Source organism: Hemicordylus capensis, chromosome 9 (genome assembly GCF_027244095.1).
Source record: "Hemicordylus capensis ecotype Gifberg chromosome 9, rHemCap1.1.pri, whole genome shotgun sequence".
Lineage (NCBI taxonomy): Eukaryota > Metazoa > Chordata > Lepidosauria > Squamata > Cordylidae > Hemicordylus > Hemicordylus capensis.
The window spans coordinates 16,724,059-16,742,462 of record NC_069665.1 but is presented as its reverse complement, the minus strand read 5'-3'; the positions used below and the strand labels follow the sequence as shown (position 1 = coordinate 16,742,462).

The 18,404-nt window shown below is 49.8% G+C and overlaps 1 protein-coding gene across 3 annotated transcripts; it reads left to right on the top strand.

Moving 5' to 3' along the window:
- Positions 1 to 2,668: 2,668 nt before the first annotated feature.
- TPPP3 (tubulin polymerization promoting protein family member 3) lies at positions 2,669 to 16,809 on the top strand. Of its 3 annotated transcripts, none has more exons than XM_053271588.1 (4): positions 2,669 to 2,833; positions 13,130 to 13,323; positions 15,426 to 15,579; positions 15,879 to 16,026. In XM_053271588.1, exons 2-4 carry the CDS (start codon positions 13,136 to 13,138, stop codon positions 15,984 to 15,986), a joined length of 450 nt encoding a protein of 149 aa, XP_053127563.1. In that variant the 5' UTR covers positions 2,669 to 2,833; positions 13,130 to 13,135; the 3' UTR covers positions 15,987 to 16,026. The 3 variants fall into 3 exon arrangements, with proteins under 3 accessions (XP_053127563.1, XP_053127561.1, XP_053127562.1); XM_053271586.1 differs by lacking the exon at positions 15,879 to 16,026 and adding an exon at positions 16,044 to 16,809 and having other exon boundaries at positions 2,675 to 2,833; XM_053271587.1 differs by lacking the exons at positions 2,669 to 2,833; positions 15,879 to 16,026 and adding exons at positions 3,038 to 3,344; positions 16,044 to 16,809.
- The last annotated feature ends 1,595 nt before the right edge of the window (positions 16,810 to 18,404 follow it).

Here is an 18,404-nt window from a genome sequence, read left to right as displayed (position 1 = left end):
TCTCTTGCTGTCATAGCTGTCATAGCTGAGGCTGTGGCTGAATCTCATTAATTAATTGCAAGCCAGTCACGAAACGGAGAGTTCCAGCCCCATCTGCAGAGCAGGAACGGCCAGCCGGAGTGTGGGAACGAAGCAGAGGAACTTTGTCCTTTGCTGCAAGGAGATCAGTCAGCATCACGGAGACGTCTAGAGGTCTCTCCATGGCCGCAACCTCTTTTCCAGGGTTCCGATGGAGCAAGAGACCGGACCAATGACACGCAATGTGTCATTGCCATATTCCTATCCAGAGTGAGTCACCAAGGGGCCATGGGTGTTTTGCCTAACAGTGCCATACCTCTCAATAAAACAGCTACACAATGGAACCCTAGAAGTGTAACCCATAAGAACAGACCCTTGCAAACTTCACTGGTGATGGCTTGAATAAACTGGGGTGCTGCTGCCCACTCCACACAGAAGCGAGAGGGAAGCTGTTGGAACTGCCACATGGTTCAGAACATCAACCCTGGCCAGTTGTCTGCTCCAGGGTTCAGCCTCCTGTAACGAAAGCAGTGTGGAGGACTCTAAATTTGGCCTGCTGCATCTGTTCACCCTTTCTGCAGTGCTACCTTCAGCTAGGCTGGTGGCTCTCCTGTTGTGATCTAACGGATCCCTAGCTGAACTTAGTTAAAAGGAGGAGAGCTGGTCTTGTGGTAGCAAGCATGACTTGTCCCCTTAGCTAAGCAGGGTTCGCCCTAGTTGCATATGAATGGGAGACTAGGAACATGGGTTCCTTAAAAAAAAAAAAAGAGGATCCTGGCTTCTGCACCCAATCACAGTTTTCGCACTTGTGAAAAGTAAGCAGCCCCAGATACAATTGTACGCTTAGGTCACCAAATGCTTTGTATTGAAGCCAGATGTCCAATTAAATAAGTAAAAATAACCCAGCTAATCAATGCATCTTGACCCTTCTATGAAACTTCCCTCTCCCTGTAATAGAATGGGCTACCTCCTTTTATGCTTCCTGGATTATGTTGCCAATAAATGCAATGTTGATTATTACTGGATGAATAATACATTTGTGTGGGAGTGAAAGACCATTCTCCCAGTGGATGGAGACTTCCCATCTTATTTGGAATATTGACCCATCATCATGTCTTCTTGCCATCTGTCTATCTGCTGTGCCAGCAAGTCACACTCACTCACTCACCACGCCGAGGCCCTCAGAAGACAAAAGTGATTTCATCAGGCCAGCCCAAGCAGTGCCTGAGGCAAGGGGCAAAACGTTGCCTTGCCCTATGCCCCCTTTCCAAACCAGTGCTTGCAAGCTTTCAGAGTGCATGGGTGGAATTGCAGAAAAGAGGGGAACTGGCTAGAGGTTTCCTCTTTCCTGGTGCTTCTTGAACTTTAAAAGCAGCAGTGCAGTGATGCAGGGATGGGCAGGGACCGAGTCCCCTGGCACTCCCCCCCACCCAGGGTCTCAGCACAAGGAGCTAAAGCCCTCGACTTTCTACATGGAAAATAAAGCGCTTCTCTTGCTATTCCAACTGTTGATTACCATTCTTCCTGTCTTAAGAACATAGGAAGCTGCCGTATACGGAGTCAGTCCCTTGGCCTATCTAGCTCAGTACTACCTACACTGACTGGCAGTGGCTCTCCAAGGTTTCAGGCAGGAGTGTTTCTGTTTCCCAGCTCTTCCTGAAGATGCTGCTAGGGAACTAACCTGGGATGTCAGCATGAAAGTCCTACAGTGGACTAGTGTCATGACATACTAAAAGGAAGGGCAGGGCATGGCCACTGAAATGCACGGGTTCCTTCCAAAGGGCCATGGAATGCATCGAATTTCCATCTTTCTGAGTGAGGGTGTGGCCATGGGGTATGGTTATGGGGGCTGTCAAGGAGACCACCTGCACTTCTGAATTTGTGACTACATCCTGGCAAGGAGTGTGAGGAGCAGGAGAGCTTTTCCCCAAGTCTGCAAGGTTTGGAAGATGGAGACAATGGGTGGGGAGGGGGCATCTTGTGCCAATAATCTGCTGCTGGGTTGACTGCCCCTGGCGCTCATACAGCAGAAGATGGAGGCCTTTAGGGATAGACCCGAAGCAAAGTCAGCACTGTGCATTTGCCAGCTGACCCTTTTAGGACACAGCAGGTGGGGACTGAGGAGCAGCATCTGAAGCAGGGTCTAATAAAGTCCCAGCACACACCCCAAAGAGTCAGAGCTGAAGTCCCCTTGGAAACCTCGTCCCCACTGCTGGAAAGTCCTTTGCTGTCATTTCAGATGTGTGGAAGGTGGCTGTAGTTGGGCATCATCACTCAGCAGCATGCAATTCCTGCTTGCTGCCTGGTCCTGGGGCTCAGACCAAACGCGGGCTCAGCTGGGCCTGGGAGAGTTTGCAGAGGAGGCTGCAGAGGGCAGCTGTCGCAGCAGCAGCTCCTGCTGCCAGCCAAAGAGGTACCCATCATCTGATCTCCGCCCCCGCCTCTCTGCAAGGCCATCCATCTTTCCTCTGCCATTGCTAATGGTCCGGATGGAGGCGGGTTGCAGCTCTCTCTCCTCCTCATCCTCATCCCTTGCGATAATGGCCCATTTGGCGGGGAGCCCAGGCTTTTGGGCGGCGGCGCGCGCGCGCGCGCGGGGGGGGGGGGTGTGTGTGATCGCGCCTGCGCCCGCTGCAGGGAGGGGAGGGGAGGGGAGGGGAGGCGTCTTGGCTCGGACTACACCCCCCCTCCGCCCCCCGCTGTGTCACGGAGGTCTCTATGGAGACGCGGATCAACAGCGCAGCCTCGCCCCGGCAGCGGCTCCAGAGCGAGCGAGCTTTGCCAGGCGCGGCGTGGACAGGGAGCCCAGGGTTAGGTAAGCGAAGCAGCCCGTAGTGGGGGGCGCGGGTGTGGGGGCTAGGCCGTCCCTGGAGGGGACAAGGCGGAGGCTCTGGGAAGGCGCAGCAGCCTGCCGGCCGCTCCTCCTCCAGGCGCACGGGGGGGGGGGGGGACCCGCTGCAGCGCCCACTAGGCGTGCTGACCACCCGACGACGCTCCCCTTTGGCCCCGCTGCGCGTTATGCGAGCTGCCCACCCCCCCGATGTGTGCACTTTCTTGATGGGGACCCAGAAGGAGTTGCTTCCGAGGAGACCTGCCGGGACTCCTGTGCATGGCATGATTTGGGGTTGCCGCGCCGGGAGGAGGAGGAGGAGCAGCAGCAGCTCTCTTCTGCTGCGCGCCCGCCGCATCACGCCCTTCTTGTTCTGGATTAGCGGATTCGGGGGGGGACTTTAACCCGCTGCCGCCTCCACGCTGCTCTGGGTTAAGGATCGCGTTTACACGGAATCTCAGCGTGGCACTCGCGGCGGGCAGGCGCCACTGGAAAGGTAGGGGAAGCCATCCGCGCTGCATCGATTCCTTCCTTGGCTTGAGTCTGAGAACGCCCCGCAGGGCAGCCTATACAGGTTATATACGCGTGTGCGCCCTTCAGATGTACTCGCAGATGAGGCGATAGATGGAGAGATTGGGTCTCCATCCACTCTGCTTTGATGATGCGCATTTGACTTCCAGGATTGCGGGGAAGCGGTTGCGCTGCCCGGGGCGCCCCCCCACCCAATGCCGAAAGCCCCAGTGCACTTCTTCTACTGATAATAACATGGGGAGGGGGTGCAGGGGGAGGACCCCAGAGTCGCACTCTGCAGCCTTTGCCAGAATCTGCTTTGCACCCTTTGCTCTGCATTCAGACATGAGGACCCCACCCTAGTAACACCTTAGAAGAGGCACACAAAGATCACTCGTTGATAGTGCAGGAGAGAACCACAAGAAGAGAGTGATTGTAACGGTGGAATAACAGGTTTTCCGCTCTGATTGTTGGAGCGGAAGATGCACAAAGGACTGGTAGAGTGTTTTTGCACTAAATGCCTTAAATTGCTTCTTGGGATTGCCCTTGCCTGTAACTTGAATATGATGTCACACCCAAACGGGGTGAGCTGACGTCAGCCTTGTGTTGTCTAGTTTGGCTTTGGAAGAAAACTAGGGAGGAGAGCTGGTCTTGTGGCAGCAAGCTTGAATTGCCCCCTTTGTTGAGCAGGGGGTCCACCTTGGATTGGCTAGAGTGCTGGAGTAGGACCGGGGAGACCCGAGTTCAAATCCCCATTCAGCCATGAGACTTGCTGGGTGACTCTCGGCCAGTCACTTCTCTCTCAGCCTAACCTACCTCACAGGGTTGTTGTGAGGAGAAACTTAAGTATGTAGTGCTCCTTGGAGGAACAGCGGGATATAAAATGTAATACATACATACATACATACATATGTGAGCACTGTGAGATATTCCCCTCAGGGGATGGATCCGCTCTGGGAAGAGCAGAAGGTTCCAAGTTCCCTCCCTGGGAGCATCTCCAAGATAGGGCTGAGAGAGATTCCTACCTGCAACTTTGGAGAAGCCGCTGCCAGTCTGGGTAGACCATACTGGGCTGGATGGATGGACAAATGGTCTGACTTGGTAGCAGGCAGCTTCCTGTGTTCCTAATCCCTAGGGGTCTTCTCATATCTCCTCCCCCATCCATGCATTCCCTGACCTTGCATAGAGGGAAATGGGACAGACTGTGCAATGGATAACGTAGGGTGCGAGGATGCATTGGAGCAGATAGAGCAGCCTAACCAGGGATGCCACTAGGGGTTTTTGGACCCCTGAACCTATTGTGTTTACGCCTCTCCCCCAACAAAATACTAACGACAAATATTTATATACTGCTTTTCAACAAAAGTTTCCAAAGCGGTTTACATAGAGAAATAAATAAATAAATAAATAAGAAAGATGTCTCCCTGTCCCCAAAGGGCTCACAGTCTAAACAGAACCATCAGATAGACACCAACAGCAGTCACTGAAAGTAATAATTTCAGCACAAACCGACAAATCTGGGCCTGAGTGCATTTGCGTCCCCCCCCCCAACTATGCAAGCCCTAATGGAGTCACATGCCTCTTGGCCAGTCACAAACTAACAGGGACACAACACACGTCCCTTGCTCCACAGTTCAAACACAAAACCAACTTGGACATATAGTGCATTCGTAAGGGGGAAAATCAAAACCACAACACATGCCTCTTGCTTCACAGTTCTCATTCAGACCTTTCGGATCACAAACCAACTTGAGCATAGCACCCTTTTAAAAAGTTGCTTATTTATTCAGATGAAACAGTTCCACCTTTACTAGGTGTGAAATGGAAGTAACTCAATGGATAGAGAGAACTCTTTGACAGCTTTACTGGATTGACCAGTTTCCTTGAAATAAAAATATAGAGTCTTGCCATCTTGGACTACATGTGTGCCCAGTTTCAGAACTCGAAGCCCAGCCATTCTAGAAATGTAAGGGGTTGGGCAAAAAGTGGGGGCATGTTTCACTTTTTATTAAAGGGAAAGGGCAGAATCCTTCACACGGGAATGAAATCATGGTCTGGTGGTGGTGGGGTGGTGTTGGCTTTAGTTCCAGAAGTTTTAGCAATTTTCTGCCATGAAACAAGACACTTATAGGACTTTTAAAAAAGTGGGTTTTTTTTTTAATTCAAAAAATAATTAAAGATCAATGGATTGGCCAATATACTTCAAAATTAATGCACAGAATCCTGATAACCTGTCCTACTTCTGTGCCCAATTTCAGAACTCTAGACCAAGTCATTCTGGAAATATAGAAGTGGGGTGAAAGGGGGGGGTGATGTTTACCCTTTTTTATGAAGGCAATGGGCAGATTCCTCCACATGAAGCTGGAATGATGGTCCAAGGGAGGATTCAGTTCCAGAAGTTTATGTAAATTTCTGTCATGAAACAAGCCATTCATACGACCTTATTGAAGTTTTTATAAACTAAAAAAAAATCATTACAAACCAACACATTGACCAATCTGCTTCAAAATCAATACATACAGTCCTGATAACATGTCCTACATTTGTGCCAAATTCCAGGACTCTAGGACAAGCCATTCTGGAAATATAAAAGGGAAATACATCACGGGGCCCTCTAGGTCCATGCCTAAAAGTGCCCCTGAGCCTAACAGAACTTCCCAACAATCTTGACAGGTACAGCAAGGAAGCAGCAATTTTTGACATGCCCCCTTCCCCAGGAAGCCCTCTGTGCCCCCTGAAAATATGTCGCTGATGGTTGCACAGCCCTCAGGGACATATTTTTGGGTGGCAAAGAGGGCTTCCTGGGGAAGGGGAGGGCATCATAAGAAAAACCCTGCTGGATCAGGCCCAAGGCCTATCTAGTCCAGCATCCTGTTTCACATGATGGCCCACCAGATGCCTCTGGAAAGCCCACAGGCCAAAGCTTGGCAGTCAGTCAATCCCATTCATGGGATGACCACTGTTTCTGTTGTTCTGTGAGAGGGATAAAAATTAATCTCTCTCCACTCTTTCCACATCATGCATAATTTTATAGCATCTATCATGTCACCCCTCAGTTGTCTTTTTTCTAAACTAAAAAGCCCCAGGTGTTGTAGTCTTACCTTGTATGGAAGGTGCTTTAGGCCCCTGATAATCTCGACTGACCTCTTCTGCACCTTCTCCAGTTCTATAATGCCCTTTTCGAGGTATGGTGACCAGACTTGTATGCAATACTCTGAATGTGGCCACAGCATAGTTTTGTATAAGGGCATTATGATATTAGCAGTTTTATTTTCAATCTAAATTGTGCATGCGGGACAGGGCCTTCTCTGTTGTTGCCCCCAGGCTCTGGAATGCATTCCCAGTGAATGTACACTCTCTGACATCTGTGGCTGCTTTAAAAAAAAACCACCAAATAAAGATCTTTTTATTTGTCCAGACTTTTACCCCTTAGGAGCAGCCAGGGTGTCTCAGCTTTCCTGTTTCTGTTTGTCTTTTTAATGGTTGGTTTTTTGGTGTTTTTGTGGCTTTTTTTTTTAACTGTTTAACTGATTTTACGGTTTTAAATGTGATTTTTAATGGAGTCTTCTTATATTTTAACTTTTGTAAACCGCCTTGGGATGTTTTATGAAAGGTGCTGAGAGATATTCGCCTTAGGGGATGGGGCATAGTTCATTGGAAGAATGCCCAGGTTCCCTCCCTGGCATTTCCAGATAGGGCTGGGAGAGATTCCTGCCTGCAACCTTGGAGAAGCCGCTGCCAGTCTGTGAAGACAATACTGAGCTAGATGGCCCAATGGCCTGACTCAGTATAAGGCAGCTTCCTGTGTTCTTAAGAGCTAGAAAACAGTACTTGTGCTGCATGTCAGGAAGTATTTTGTCCCTTAATTTGAGTGATGCCATATAGGCAATAGGCCACTCCATCTTTCCGTTACTGATTTAGGATCCAAATTAATTATTAGGCAGGTTCCTGTGGGTGGATCAGGTTCAGTTGGAGCACTCTGGGTGGCTTTGCAAAATGTGTGTTTCAGACATTTTGCCCTGCAGGGAAGTGAGAACCTATGGGGAAGAGGTAATTACAGCGTATCTCTAGCATTATATGGAGATAGACAGAAGTGACTGAATGTATTGACTAAAAAGCTGCAAGATCACAATGGCCACAATCCATTTTCATCATGCTTCATCATGCTTAAAATGTGTGTCATGCTGTGTCCAACGTGTACACACAAGCCCATTGTCTCTGGCTTTTGAAGGGTTGCTCTGGCATTTCTGCCTCAATCCTTTTGAGCTGCGGAATCCAGCTCTTTCATCTCATGTGACTGAAGACGGACACTTATTATTATTTATTTAATGTATATACTGCCTGACTCCAAAGGCTCTAGGTGGTGCACAAAACACACACACACACACACACACACACACTAAAGCAAGCTATTTAAAAATGGCAATTAAACATTTAAAAACATTTAGGGCACCAAGCGTGAATCCTGATGTATCGGGGTCAGAGAGGAGAGCACCATCACTCCCACATATCAGTAGTGTCTAGTTAAGGGAATCTGGGCTCCACAATGTCATCAAGCTGGACAACGATCTCCAATCTGAACAAGGTTCCACCCCCACCCCGACTTTAAAATATGTTTGTCTGGACTGAGTGACCATTGGATCCTTGGCATTGGATCTACTGTATTTTCTGGTCTGAAGTGAAATCCGAGACACAACTATTTTATTTATTTATTACATATTACTAACTAGCATAGTTGAAATAATAATCGGCATTTTTATAGTGCTTCCCTGGGTTGAGCACGTCAGATGAATTATCTTAATCTGGGGACATCTTGGTCCCCAGATGTTGCTGATCTACAACTCCCATCATCCCCAGCCACAAAGGCCACTGTGTCTGGGGATGATGGGAGTTGTAGTCCAACATCATCTGGGAGCTGAAGGCTGGGGACCCCTGCTGTAAGGCAAGTTTTATTATCCCTATATTGCATCTGAGAAGGTGGGACTGAGAGGAAGCAGTTTCCCTAAGACTACCTAGTAAAGCCATGGCAGAGGCAAGACATGAACTGCAGAAGTCCTGATTGTAATTCAGGCTCTTATCCATGACAGGGCACCAACTCTCTTTAAAGATGGTTAGGAATGTGTGTCCACATTAGTGCTGCCACCTTTTTTTCTTGGAGTGTTGCGAGATGGGCAGAAAGAGACCCAATCATGAAACCCAGCAAAAAGCTGCTCATGTCAAATTTTGATCAGTCCCTTCCCTTGGCTCTAAAAGGCACAGGAACCGTCCCCGGGTGGGAGTTGGGGGAGGCAGGGAACTGTAGCCACTCTAGTTTGCATTCACTACTTTTCAAGAACTGGGACCACATCAGATGGGCTCCCCTTGTATTCCTTGCAGTAGTGTTTTTTTTTTAGCTGCCATTGATGCTCTACCCATCTGCACTCCAGCTGAGAACCAGTGATGGTGATGGTGATGGTGATGGTGATGGTGATGGTGATGATGGGGGAATGCAAACACACAGGTAGGCTATTCCCACTATCCCTGGAAAGGGGGCTAAGGGCGCTCAGCGGGGGGGGGAGCAACTGGCCCTATCCAGCCCCAGCACAGCATCCCTCCAGTGGATCTCTCCATCTCTCCTTGTGTTTCTCTTTAGATTATGAGCCTTTTGGGACAGGGAATCATCTTATTTATTATTTATTTTTCTATGTAAACAACCTTTACTATGTAAAAGGCTTTGCAAACTGTTGCTGAAAAGCAGTATATAAATAGTAGTAGTCGTGGTGGTGGTGGTGTTTCCTTGCAGAAAAGCAAGACTGTTATTTTGCACTGGGTCGGGAAGTAGGTTCAGTTAAATATTTTTATTTTGGTAACCATACATAATTTGCATACAGCCAGAGATGCGTTTGATTTGGTTTGCTATCACAAGCATTTATTTGGTATGGCGGTAAACAAACGTGATAAAGTTTGTCTATTACGCATGCTAAGGTTTGTGGACATGCACACAATCTGGGGAAAATAAATGGAGGAGGGAGGAGAGCTGTTGTGGAGCTGTGGTTATTTTGTTTACTTATGTCTCAGCCTTCCTCCAAGCGGCCCAGAGTGTTGCACCATTTTAATCCTCACAACAACCCTGTAAAGTAGGCTGGCCCGAAGTCACCCGGCGACCGTCACAGCTGACTGAACACTTGAGTCTAGGCTCTGGTGGTTCTGTTCCGGGGAGTCACCTTGATACATCGGCGGCGTTGTGACAGAGCAGAAAGTTCACACACCGTGCATGCTTATGTGGAGCCGAGCACACCCGCTAATCCACACCGCCCTCCCCACGGCAACAGCTTCCAAGCAGCACGACCCACCCATGGCAACCGTCGCCAGGCAACACAAACTGTAGCCGCCCCGGCAGCCAAGCCCACACGCCTGTTTTTGTTTAATGTCAGGCTGTAACTAAGGTCTTGGCCCTGGCAGCAGACCCACAGCCTGGCTCCCTCCCGAATAGCCTGCCCTGGGCATGGGTGGGTCGTGGCCAAGATCCAGAGCACGGGGGTAGCTGAGGGCACATGCCCATGAAAAATGGACAGCCGCTCCCAAGAGCAGCCTGGGATGAGAAGTAGTGTTAATCCTGCGAGGAGCAGATGCCGCAGACAGGATCCCTCCAAGTGAGGCTGGCATCTCCCCGGAGGCGAGTCAGTCTCTGTGAGAAGTGTGGTCTGGGTTAATCCTGATAGGACGCTGAGTGGACCACCAGGGGCTTTGGGAGAATCCAGCACCCGTGTTCCTCATGGGCCATCCATTGTGCAGATTCTGTGGAAGGTTCTCAGCCTTGGACAGCCCTGCTGGATCAGGTCCAAGGCCTGTCTAGTCCAGCATCCTGTTTCACACAGTGGCCCACCAGATGCCGCGGGAAGCCTACAGGCAGGAGTTGAAAGGGACATGCCCTCTCTCCTGCTGTGACTCCCCTGCAACTGGTATTGAGAGTCATCTTGCTGCTGAAGGTGGCCTGAAGTAATCATGAAATTGATTGCCAGGAAATTTAGGACCAACAAACGGAAGCACTTTTTCACACAACACATAATCAACCTGTGGAATTCTCTGCCACAAGATGCGGTGACAGCCAGCAACCTGGGTGGCTTTAAGAGGGGTTTGGATACCCTCATGGACAATAGCTACTAGTCAGAGGGCTACAGGCCACCTCCAGCCTCAGAGGCAAGATGTCTCTGAATACCAGCTGCAGGGCAGTAACAGCAGGAGAGAGGGTGTGCCCAGTGGCATCTGGTGGGCCACTGTGTGAAACAGAATGCTGGACTAGATGGGCCTTGGGCCTGATCCAGCAGGGTTTTTTTTTAATGTTCTTGTGTAATCAGACTAGTAGCCATCAATAGACCTGTCCTCCATGAATTTGTCTAAGCTCCACTTAAATCAGTCCAAGCTGGTAGCCACCACCACATCCCGTGGCAGAGAATCCCATAGGTTAATTATGTGGTGTGTGATAAAATACCTCCCTTTGTTGGTCCTAAATTTCCTGGCAATCTGTTTCATGGGGTGACCCCTGGTTCTAGTATGGAGCTCCAGATGTTCTCCACTTTGGGCTCCCAGATGTTGCTAGACTACAGTTCCCATCATCTCCAGCCACAATGGTCAATACATTGTGGCTGGGGATGACAAGGGTTGTAGTTCTACAACAGCTGGAGCACCAAAGGTTGCCTTCTCCTGCCCCACACCAAGTGTTATCACACATTACAGCTTCTGTGCAGAGGAGCCACCAGATTGACTCTGATTGCAGAGTTTTGTAGGGAGGGGATGTCAGGGGCCCCAATTACAGCAGAGCAAGTGTATGTGAGGAGAACCAAGCCCATTAAGAGTATCTTGGGCTATCACCAGTGGTGGACTTGCCCATTTGTATTCAAATCCTGGACCAGGGTACATAACCACACTAAAAAAAATATGAGGTGGGAGTATAGGAAGCTGCCTTATACAGAGTCAGACCATCTTGGTCCATCTAACTCAGTATTGTCTGCACAGACTGGCAGCGTCCAAGGTTGCAGGCAGGAATCTCTCTCAGCCCTCTCTTGGAGATGCCAGAGAGGGAACTTGGAACCTAGATGCTTTCCCCAGAGTAGCCCCATCCCCTAAGGGGTATGTCTTACAGCACTCACATGTAGTCTCCCATCCAAATGCAAGCCAGGGCAGACCCTGCTTAGCAAAGGGGACAATTCATGCTTGCTGCCACAAGACCAGCTCTCTTCCCTTGCTCACTATGACTTAAACCCCTTGTATTATCTTCCTGACTTACCTCCACGAACTCAACTTTCCTCTTCACGGAAAGAACTTTTTAGCCTTGTAACAATCTCTGTCAAATTCGTAACAGGAGCAAACTGGAAAGCAAGGGGCATATTTCAATTAAAACTTGGCTTCATTGAGTTTGGTCCATCAGGTTGATGGACAAGGTTTCCTGGAGGTTGAAACTAGACACCTCGTACCATCACACTAAATGGTTCACCCTTAGTTGGAACAATTACTAGTAAAATCATCATCATCATCATCATCATCATCATCATCATCATCATCATCATCGTAATTGGTGCCCTAGGTGCAATTCCAAAAGATCTTGAAGAGCATCTCAACACCCTAGGGGCCACAGAAATCACCATCAGCCAGTTACAAAAAGCAGTTTTACTGGAACAGCCTATATTCTGCAACGATATCTATAACAACTGACAATAAAATTCAGCCATCCCAGGTCCTTGGGAAGGACTCGATGTCTGGATAAAACAAACCAGTCAATAACACCTGTCTGACTGTGTAAACAATAATATAATATAATATATTATAATACAATATGTAGAAGCTGGGAAAGACCTGTTCCATGGCTCTTGGTCACTGAATTGAATCTATGCTTGATAGGTCTATAAATGGTATTAATAATTTTTTTAACCTGTTTCCAAATTCTGTTGCTTGTGTCAAGCTCGACAGTGTATATGGTTTCACTCCCATCCTATAACCAAAAGTGTGTGTGTGTGTGTGTTTTAAATAATTCTACTTACTTATTTTGGCCATCCGCTATGATCTTACCTGTATATGTCTTCTCTGTAGATGTTTTTCAAATGTTTCTCCCTTTTATCTTGCCATTGGTATCTTAATTTTGTTAAGAATAATTTTTTTAAAAAAATTATAGAGTATCTTGGGACAGATGTTTAAGGTCCAAATACTTACAAAGGTTTATTAAGTTACATACTTGGATAGAAAGCCTGTGTCCTTGAGCTTTATGTCTTCATTGTGCGAGAGCAGAACAAGGAAGGAGGAGGGCAAAATGCAACGAGCAGGTACGAGAGGAGGGGGAGACCTGAGACTGAGTATCAATCAGTCTGCCAATCTGAAGCCAGAGCAGAGAGAGAGGGACAACAGGAGTGGGAAAACAATGAGGAAGACCCTTGCGGACTATCTCTATCCCCAATGCTCCTAGTGGCCAATAGGATAGAAGGTGTAAGGCCGTGGTTCCCAATCTGAACTACAACTCCCAGCATCCCAGTTGCTGAACTACAACTCCCAGCTGCACTACAACAATGAACTGTAGCTGGCAATGCTGGGAGATGTAGTTCAGTGACATCTGGAGAAGCCCTAGTTGGGAACCCCGGGTGTAAGGAGTCGATGCTGTTGGAGCTGTCTCTCCAATATAGAGTGCCCTGCTGAGGGGCTAGCCATTAGCGTATAAATGGGCTCTTGAAGCTGGCCCTGCACTCGCCCGTGTGGGGCATCTCTGAGGAGCGGCCCCTGTTTCAGCTCTGCTTCTGTCCACAGAGCATCATGGCGGAAGGCACGGACGTGGCCTCACTGGAGGAGAGCTTCCGGAAGTTTGCAATCTATGGCGACACCAAAGCCACGGGGCAAGAAATGAATGGGAAGAACTGGGCCAAGCTGTGCAAAGACTGCAAAGTCATTGATGGCAAAGGGGTCACCAGCACAGATGTGGACATTGTCTTCACCAAGGTGAAGTAAGTGTCACCCAGACGTAGGAAGCCACCGCGGAGCTGCTCAGCGCGCTGGTCCCTCCAGCTCAGGGCTGTACCGCTTCGGTCCTCCAGTGGTGGTTGGACTACAACTCCCATCATCCCAGCCACAGTGGCCAATAGTGATGATGGGAGTTGTAGTGCGACACCCTGCAGAAAGGCCAGTTTTATGCAGCCCTGATTCTAGCAGCATCCACTACAGATGTGTAGAGCACAGGTGGGTCTTTCCCAGCCCTACTGGAGAAGATGCTGTGAGCGATGGAACCTGGGACCTTCTGCATGTCAGCACATGCTCTACCACTGAGCTACAGCCCCGTCCCCTAGGGTAGCGGTTCTCAGATCTGGATCCCCAGATGTTTCTGGACTACATCTCACTTTGCAGCCTTTGGTCGTTATGTCTGGGGATTATGGAAGGTCACAACTTCCGGGGACCCAGGTTTGAGAATCCCCGCCCTAGGGAGATAGCTTGAAGCAGACAGTGCTCTCTTGTTGTCACCCATCCAAATGCAAATCCGGGAAGACCCTGCCAGCAAAGGGGACATTTCATGCTTGCTCCCACAAGGCCAGCTCTCCTCCCTGGAAAATGCATCTTCCCCAACCAGCCAGCAGTTTAGAGCGCAGGGGGAAATCCATCTTACAGAAATGCAGCTTAGGCTTCTGCACCAAATGGCTTCAAAAACAGCTTCCTTGGCACCGCCCCAGTTTTAACTTGGCACCGTTGTGGATCCACATCTGTGCTTCTGCTGAGAACGGAGCGTGCATTGTTCAATGGTGCTATCCCAGTTTGATTCAACAATACTGGCAGGGATGTTTGTGTTTGTACTCTTTAACTCCTCAACACCAGCTGCCGTTTGAGAGGTCAGGTCTTTGGCTCTTGCAGAAAACATGGCCAGTGATTGCCAGTAGCATAATTCACATGGAAAGGAAAGCACTTTGGTTGCAGCACACGGGCAGAGCCACCGTTGGGCCAACGGGTTCAAAGAACCCGGGCCGTGCCCAGTCAGGGGCTGCGCCTTGCCCCCCCACCCCCCGATTTTCCTTCTGCCTTGCTTCCACACAATCACTTCTACCCAGGTTTTCCTCCTGCCTTGCTTCCACACAACCAAAAATTGGGAGCATATACAGCTCCCCAACCTGGGTAGAACATAGTTTTTGATTGTGTGAATGATGTCGTTTATTTATTCACATACACGTCCCACTCTTCCTCCAAGGAGCTCAGAGCAGTGTACATGGATATGTTTGTCCTCGCAACAACTCCGTGAGGTAGGTTAGTCTGAGAGATAAATGACTGGCCCAGAGTCACCCAGTGAGTCCCCCCCACCAATGGCTGAATGGGGATTTAAACTCAGATCTCCCTGGTACTAGGCCAGCACTCTAACCACTATGCAACACTGTCTTCACCACTCATATGTGGGACGGCTTGTTTTCATTTACCTAATGGTTGGTGAAAGGCATAATGCACCATACTTAGGAACATGCCTTGTTTGTCACACTTCTGGGGCAGCAGTATTCAGAGTCAGTGTGGTGTAGGACTAGAAACAGGGAGACCCGAGTTCAAATTCCCGTTCATTCATTCGATTTCTATACCGTCATTCCAAAAAAAGGCTCAGGGCGGTTTACACAGAGAAATAATAAATAAGCAAGGTGTTCAGCCATGAAACTTAATAAATAAGTAAGGTGTTCAGCCATGAAACTCACTGCATGGCCCTGAGCCAGTCACTTATTTCTCAGCCTAACCTACCTCACAGGGTTGTTGTGAAGCGATAACCACATGCACTGCTCTGGGCTCCTCGGAGGAAGAGTGGGATATAAATGTAAAAACAAATACATGGGCACACCTGTTTGGCAACCATGTCTGCTGGCCTGAGGCGTACTTCTGCCCTGCCTTTTGCCAGTTAAGTCTGTTCATTTGTTTACTCTGGTCAGACATGTTTTGTGTGCAGTTTTGTTTCCTCGCCTTTATTCCCCCCTTTTAGCCCCAAAGTGTTTATGGGGTCGAGGGGTGAAGGTAGACGCCACCCACTCACTCATCGGGGACCATCTCCCCACGAGCTGGCTCTGAAACCTTTGTGCGCATTCCATTCCAGAGGGAAGACCGCCAGAGTCATCAACTATGAGGAGTTCCAGAAGGCCTTGGAGGAGCTGGCCCCAAAGAGGTTTAAGGACAAGGGCAAGGAGGAAGCCTACCAATCCCTGTGCCAGCTGGTGGCAGGCAAAGAACCAGCCAACGTGGGGGTCACTGTGAGTACCTGCTGAGGAGCGAAGGGGGCCGCTTCATCCTTGAACCTGGCCCACAAAGGTTGGCCAGCGGTACCTTCTCAGGGGGTGGATGCCCATCGTGATTTGGGGCACAGTCTGCCCCCTCTAGTTCTTATTATTGGGTCCTCAGATGCTTCTGGACTACAACTCCCTTCACCACTCACTGGCCATGGGGGTGGTCTACAACTCCCATCATCCTTGCCATGTTTGAGAATCCCTGCCTTCTTAAAGGGCTGGTGTTCAAAGGGTAAGGCTGGGGTTCTTATTTCTTGGGTCCTCAGGCGAACTACTCCTCCCATCATCCCCAGGCACAATGGCCTTTGGCCACTGATGAAGAGAGCTGCAGTCCAACAGCACCCGAGAGCCCAAGTTTGAGGATCCTCGGGTGAGAGGTGTTGCCAAAAGAATGGTCCTTCTGAGCCCTCCCTTGGTTTTATGCTTGGCAGAAAGCCAAAGCGGTGGGCGCCGTGGAGAGACTGACCGACACATCCAAGTACACCGGCTCCCACAAGGAACGCTTTGATGAGAGCGGCAAGGGCAAAGGCAAGAGCGGGCGCGAGACCATTGTGGACAGCAGCGGCTACGTGGCGGCCTACAAGAACGCGGGCACGTATGATGCCAAAGTGAAGAAATAGGAGCGGCTGCCGCTTGGTCCCGGTTTGGAGTGGGAGGCTACCCCCATGATATGCTTCTCTCGTGGGGGCTGGTTTCCCCTGGTCTGCTCCCACTGCCTCAGCGCTAATAGCTGGAAGGGGTGCCTGCCCTCCAGGCAGTTGGTGTGGCGCCCCCTGCCTTGGCTTCTCCCTCTTATACACACCCAAACTTGCGACTGAGACACCCAGCTATCAAGGGCCTGTACACCTCCCCTCTTTCCCTCCCACACTCTTTCCTGGCCTTCTTCTGCTTCCAAAGATTTCCCCCCTTGCTCTGTTCGCTAGCGCTAATAATGGGGCATTGCTTTTCATGGGGGAAAATGCATACCTTGTCAAACCTCTGCTGGCCAAAGAGAAAGCCACAGAGCTTCTGCCAAGAGAACAAAATGGCGGCTCTGCCCACCTTTCCCAGGCTTCTTGTGACCCCACAGCCCTCGTTCCACCAGTGATAAAGCTCACTCCGCACTTGCAAGAAGGGCTCCCACCCTGTGGTGTAGCATTTCCGCGCTTTGAATTGTATACAAAAAGCTGTGTCTAAATAAAGTACTACTACAACGAATCACGTTGCTCCTCAATCAGCAAAGCTGCTGCTCCCTTTTATGTTTGATACCGCTTAGGAATATACACGCACACTGCCTTCACTTTTCAAGGAAAGCCACATTGTCCTGGTTTTGGGGAAACAGCTTTTGACTTGGGCCCAAAATGGCACCCAGGGGGATTTTGGAACCCATTCCTGAGTGTAGTCTTTGGGCATTACAGAAAGTGCAGGTGCTGACGCCATTCTCGTGTGAGAGCACACTTGGAGGCCTCACTCCTGCATTGATGTACTCCACCTCCCACACTCCATGGGAAGAATCTAGTGAAATAGTGACTTTGGCTGTGGCCTGCATTCAAATTTTTGGATGGGCCTGAGCAGCCACCGCCAACATAGCCCCTGCATGCATTTTATTCCATTTGCCGCACGCTTGTAATCCACCTAGGTGGCTTGGTCACACCCCTTCCATATTGTAGTCACGCCTCCTGGGTGGCTTGGCCACGCCCCTTACAGCCTTTGAATATGCATGTCCCTATTTTCACTGGTGAAATGTTGGAGAGTATGTCGGTGCCAAAGTCCTAACACCTTCCCTGGGAGAACCAGGGCGCTTTCCAGATTACCCGCTACGACAGCAGCAAAATGCTTCAGCTTGCCAGATTGCATTCAACACATAAATAAAGGGTTGAAACGGTTTGTTGTGCAAAGCCACCAGCAGGGTGGAGCAGTCTTTTCTAGCTTGCATAAAACTCCTACAACGGGGAAATGCAGCTTTCCCCGGGTTTTTGCGCCACACACATGCAACGTTATAGGACTGTAACTAAGCAATAAAACCTGAAAGGCAGCATTGGAAATGTGAACGGCCCCTTGCTGACAGTGCAGGGACTGCGATGTCAAGAACCAGGTAGCATGGACGCACACTTGGAGGACACATAGTGACACTGTTGTTTCCCTGTGGGAAACCTGGAAAGCACCCAGGAGGCACTTGGTCTCCTCTCAAGTGATCTATCCACCCGTCAGGTAGAAAAACAAGGCTGTGGGTCAGAAGTGTGGGACCCCTGAGTAAGGCTGAACTGTGTGTCTTTTTAATTCCGAACTGCTCCCATGTGAGGGCACACCAGCAACCCAGAGCCTCCTCCCTCCAGCAGCATCCGGGCCCTTCAGGGAAAGTAAAGCCCTGCTGGCATCCGCTCTCCTGGCCTCCAGAGAGTTCTGTGGCTGGAAGACACACACAGCTGAGGGATGTTTTATAGCTAGCATAGAATTCCTGCCGGTGATGGGGATGGCTCCCTGCCAGGCTTCTTGGAGCCTGTCTGGGCCAGTGCCTCAGCCACTGGATTTTTGGGCCTTGCTGCTATTTTCTCCCTCGCATTTGTCTCCGTTCTCAGTTTCCCCCGGCCCGGGTCCCGCCCCCGCCACCCCCCTCGGGTTTCATGCTCCTTCCTGGGAGCAATGTCAGGCGGTGCTCCTGCCACCCGCCCGCTGAGCTGCTCACCTGCTGGACATCTTCAAGCAGCCTGGACTTTCTTGGCTGGCATGAATATTGTCCCCTGCTGAGCAAAGAGGCACTTTTTAAAAAGGGGTGACTCTCTCCATTTAGCAGGGGGAGAGCAACTGGCCCT

Excerpts from the sequence above, each read along its gene's own strand:
- TPPP3 (XM_053271586.1), top strand. The coding sequence starts at position 13,136 with ATGGCGGAAGGCACGGACGTGGCCTCACTGGAGGAGAGCTTCCGGAAG. Across the intron at positions 13,324-15,425 it reads ATTGTCTTCACCAAGGTGAA|AGGGAAGACCGCCAGAGTCA; the intron begins GTAAGTGTCACC and ends ATTCCATTCCAG. Across the intron at positions 15,580-16,043 it reads CAGCCAACGTGGGGGTCACT|AAAGCCAAAGCGGTGGGCGC; the intron begins GTGAGTACCTGC and ends TATGCTTGGCAG.